This window comes from Pteropus vampyrus, unplaced genomic scaffold, assembly GCF_000151845.1.
Source record: "Pteropus vampyrus isolate Shadow unplaced genomic scaffold, Pvam_2.0 Scaffold54, whole genome shotgun sequence".
Lineage (NCBI taxonomy): Eukaryota > Metazoa > Chordata > Mammalia > Chiroptera > Pteropodidae > Pteropus > Pteropus vampyrus.
Genome location: NW_011888835.1, coordinates 2,852,572 through 2,857,629, shown reverse-complemented (window position 1 = coordinate 2,857,629; position 5,058 = coordinate 2,852,572). Strand labels below are relative to the sequence as shown.

General features: G+C 31.0%; 1 protein-coding gene across 1 annotated transcript in view; it reads left to right on the top strand.

The window, feature by feature from the left end:
- Positions 1-5,058, top strand: part of CSMD3 (CUB and Sushi multiple domains 3) — a 1,080,109-nt gene that overhangs the window by 298,547 nt on the left and 776,504 nt on the right. The window contains 1 exon segment of the mRNA XM_011360386.2: positions 1,652-1,859. Coding sequence (XP_011358688.1) covers positions 1,652-1,859 — 208 coding nt within the window.

Sequence of the window (5,058 nt, the reverse complement as noted above, 5' to 3'; positions counted from 1 at the left end):
TTTTGAATTAAAAGATGGAGAATTTTTTTCTTTAATCTGAGTATGAGCTGAAATGTCATGTGTCTACCTGAGATTTTATCTAGAGAGAGGGAAATAAAGAGCTCACAGAGCTGGTTTGAATAGTTGTGTGCCAGTAACATTACGAATATATATTGTGACATTCTATTTCCAAAGCAGTACTCAACCTTGGTGTTGGTACTGAGAAGAAAAGCAGTAGAAGTAATTAGTGGTTGGGGATGAAGACAGCAAGACATGTTTACCAGAGGCCGAAGTTAAGGTATTGAGGGAAGGCATTGTGTATTCTGGCCAGAAGATTATAGTAATATGTCTCATAGCCTAGACAAGACCGCTAGTTCATTACAGTTACTCAACAAACTTAAAAAAATAGGGAGGTCATAGAAAGAAAATAAATATTTTTCATGTTTATTTAGTCTATGATGAAAGTAAAAAATCTTTTAAGAGTAATATATTTATGCTTTCAATTTATGAATCATGGAGTTAAATAGATAAAGAATGGAGCAAAAAGGAGTTAATATTACTTGATTCATACAATATAGTAATAAAATTATCCTAAGCACCAAAATATTTTGCTGTTTCCTGCTCATTGTGGAATTAAATAGGATGCTGCCCATCTCTAATTAAAGTTATGGATTGTAAGCCATTACTTGAAATAATAATTGGTCATTATCGAGCCAGAGTTTTCTTCAAACATTTGACTTGAATTGGAAGAATTCCGAGTGGCTCAAAACAACAACATAAATCTTGAGACAATCTATTGCACAAGTAAACTAGCAATTTCTTAACTTGACTTGCCTAAACTTTTATAAAAAGACATTTTATTGCTTTGATTTCTTTATGAAACAAAGAACTTTTATTTTAACACTAAATACAATTGGTCACGTAACTTCTTTGTTAGCATACATTATTGGTAAAAGTAGGGAATTGGGAATTTATGACCATGGTTTGAAAATGAAAACCACAGGGCCAAATATAAAGTTTGTAGAAAATTTCTTTATAATGTGTATCATATGAATACCTAGAAGATATATTTACATGGTTTGATGAAGTCACAGCGAATATATTATCAAAGGTATATTAGTTACTATATTATTTCTCTCTAATTAAAGTTTTCTGGATATGTGATGATATTATTTTAAATAGCTTTTGAAACATCCTATTGAAAAAAAACTATATTAAAAAAAGAAAAAAACTATATTATATTCTCTTTTAATTTTTTCTTTATTTTGTACTTACCTACATTAAAAAAAATAAATATAAAGCTTACCTCTACTGTAAACATTCACAAATTGATTAAGTATTTTTTACCACAGCCCTTAAGAATGATGCTTCTTTTGTTTTACTCACTTCATCAGCTAATCAGTGAAAAAACCTTGGTTCTAGTAGTTTGAGATCTAATTGGAGTGTAAATTTTTACTTACTTTCATTGTTAATCAATGGTTTTAAAATTGTCAAGATATAGTTTATAAATATGTTTAAAATTTTTCATAGACTTCTCATTTTATTTAATGTCTTTTTGATAAGATGCATAGATATCACAACATTTAGACTATTTCTTTTAAAAAAATATTAACAGAATTGCATTTCTCTTAATGACATAACTGAACATCTCATCTGTCTTTTTTTTTAACAGCTGAAGATGCATGTGGAGGAACAATGAGAGGATCCAGTGGCATCATATCAAGCCCTAGTTTTCCTAATGAGTACCATAACAATGCTGATTGCACTTGGACCATTGTAGCAGAGCCTGGAGACACAATTTCTCTCATATTTACTGATTTCCAAATGGAAGAAAAGTATGATTACTTAGAAATAGAAGGTTCTGAGCCACCTACAATATGGTAAGTAGATAGTTTCTATTAACCTAGCCTTGATGTTGTTGCCGGAGGCAGGCTGGGCATCACAGAACAGCTATATATGAGCCTTTAAAGGTTTAAATACTTAAAAGAACTTACAGTTAACAGGAAAATTATAAGTGGCAGCTGTCAGAGCTAAGGGATATTTTTGAAGCTCCAGATACTGATATATGAAATAGATTGGAATTTTGAAGGACCAAGCTTTCCATCATTATTTCTTTATTAGTCTATCAAGGAAAAGTAAAGTGACTTAATCAAAACTTGTGTAAGGAAATAAGTTGTTTCTAATGTAATCTACAGTTGTGCTTTTTAACATGCTGGTCCAAACTTGTTGGTTCCTTTCAAATTAGTTGAATAGTCCTGGAAGTAATTTGGCTTTGTTTTCAGAGATAGGTCTTTTTATGGACCCCGTTATAGAAGGCAAAAATTAAACACTGTGATCTGGATGAATATAGTTTCTTAAGACACATTCTCCTGAAAACTGCAGTGTTTTCAGAGCATACTTTCAGGGTATAATATTTGTAAAAGAAAATGTTTCTTTATGCTATCTTAAAATTTTGAATGCACTGATATATTTGAAGTGTAAAGTAGATTATGAATCAGTAATTGAGTAAAGAATTATGAGTTTGGTGAAGGGAAGAATTATATAAACACTAGAAAAAGAAGGGCCTTTTAAGCCATGAAAAAGATTTGATAAGAACAGTGGAAATTTATTAAAATGTTTTATCAAAAACAATTACATGAAGAGGATTGAATTTTCAAATGATTATTCTTACTGAAGTGTGAAGATTGATTTGAAGTGGGGCTCAATTAGCTATGGGGAGATCAGTTAAGAGATGATTACTGTGATCCAAGAAAAAATCATGGTAGCTAGGATTAGAATGGTATTGATGAAGATATAGAAGTAGAATGAGTTGAGAGATATTTAGGAAGTATAATAAAAAGGATTCTTTAGTGGATTGAGGAGTGATACAAATAGTGTTCAGGTAAAACATAATTTTCTGACTTGCACAAATGGTAAAGGTAGTAGAGATATTGGAAAAGGTTGAATGAAGGTCAAATTTGCAGTGGGAATACTATGAATATTGAAATTTGTTTTAGATATATTTAGTTTGAAATATCTTTGAGACATACTATTAAAGCCATCTAATAGATATCTATATTTGCCTATATGATTCAGAGCTTTGAGTAGAAGCATAACTGATATGTAGATGATGTTGATGATGATTGAACTGATACATGTCAGTAATAATGGCCAGGTAGAGACAGGATGGAATGAGAAAATGGAGGATGGGGAGTAGGACTGAGCCTGAGCATCAATAACATATTGCTCAGGCTTAGGAGGATTATCCGTCAAAGGAGACGAAGGAAGTAGTACATTCAGAGAAGCAGGAGGAAATCTAAGGAAATATGGTATCACACAGACAAAAGAAAGGTGAAGAACAGTAGACAACATTGTGGACAGCTGATGAAAGGGCATTAGGTAAATTTTTAAAAAATGTATTCATAGTTGGCTAAGCTTCAGCAAAAATATCATATGTGTCTATCACCTCTATGCATACCTTTTAAGATAAGACAAAAATAAAATAACATATTTAACTTTGTTTTTTGTTTGTGTCTTCCTCTACCTTCAATACTGAGGGTTGTATAATTGTAACTCTTCTCGTGATAAGTTCAGGCCTGGTTGCACTAAACCTAGCAGGATTGTGGCTAAAATATTAGAGGATTAAAACAAACAAACAAAAAACTATTGTTTTGAAATTGCTACTTCTAGAGTGGTAAATATTCAAGTCATATAAAGGTAGATTATAATGTCATAAATTTCCCAATAATCATAATATCATTTGGAATACAGATGATCCATTAAAAATTGAAGTTTTAAAACCAGCAACATATTTGACTCCTAGGTATAATGAAGGGGATTAGAGAACCATGTTTTCGAGCCCCTGTTCCTTTGCAACCACTGAACTCGAGAAACCAAATCTAACACATTTACTCTAGGGATCATAATCTCCCTTTTATGTTCATATAGTCACTTCTTTTCATATTAAACATTATTAGTAATGATTTGTATCTTTCTTATCTATTCAAACATCTATTTGTGTGTTTCTGAGATTTTAGAACAATGTAGCCTGTTCAATAATAGCATCAGATCCACAAATTGGTTCTTCTCTCCATTTTCTCTTTAAATGACACTGGGCCACTTTACTTATTTTCCTCTTACTCAGGAAGAAAATAACAACTAAGAGATTCATTATTTTACTATCTTTTTTAAGTTAGTGTTACAGTAAATGTTTAGGTAGAATCCTGATTATATAATATAATACGAACAAACTCATTTGGCACTTTTCAAGAAAATGATACAAATGACCAAATTTTGTTTTATTTCTATAAATGCCAATTTAAAGATACATAGAGTCAAATTAATGATATTGTATATAGTCATTTAAATCTCATAAAATAACATTCTTTTTAGTGTATTAGTTACAGAATTAAAGTGTAATATGATATGTGAATAATTAAAATAAAATTTTCCTTCTAATCTGGCCCTCTAATCTGTTTAAATCCTCTAACATTCTCATGTATTTTTAATGATATGGTCATCAAAATTAGACATTTTATTTCAGATGAAATTACATTGGTTCTTTCTTATGAGTGTGCATTTCTCATATAATATTTTCAATTCATAATAGAATTCAAAAGAGATCTGCAAGTAGGGGAGACATTCAGGTTCTTTTAATTAAAATCACAAAAGGTTTCTTTGACTTGAATTCTCTCATTGAGGGAAGTGGAACTTGGCACTAGCTACTGTACATTCTGATTCTTTCCTGAATTTCAGGCGGTGGTGCAAGGCTTACCTTGTAGCCTGTCTTTGACTTTGTAAACATAGACTAAGCCAGCCCATTAGTCATGCAGAACACAGCATATTAACAGTTAGCCAGAGTCTCTCTTGTAAGCTATATATGCTAAATCATTAAGTTCTTATTTACTAAACAACAGTCAGCAGTACCACTTCATAATCCAACAGAAATACACTGGACTCACTCTATTATTACTGGATGGTAAAATTTTATGAGGCCTGGTGAATGTCAACTGATTCCATTGCAGTGAAATAAAATGATATAGAATACAAAAAATAAACTTGAGTTCTAGTTTCAGCTTTTCTATTTGTTGCCAGATGAAA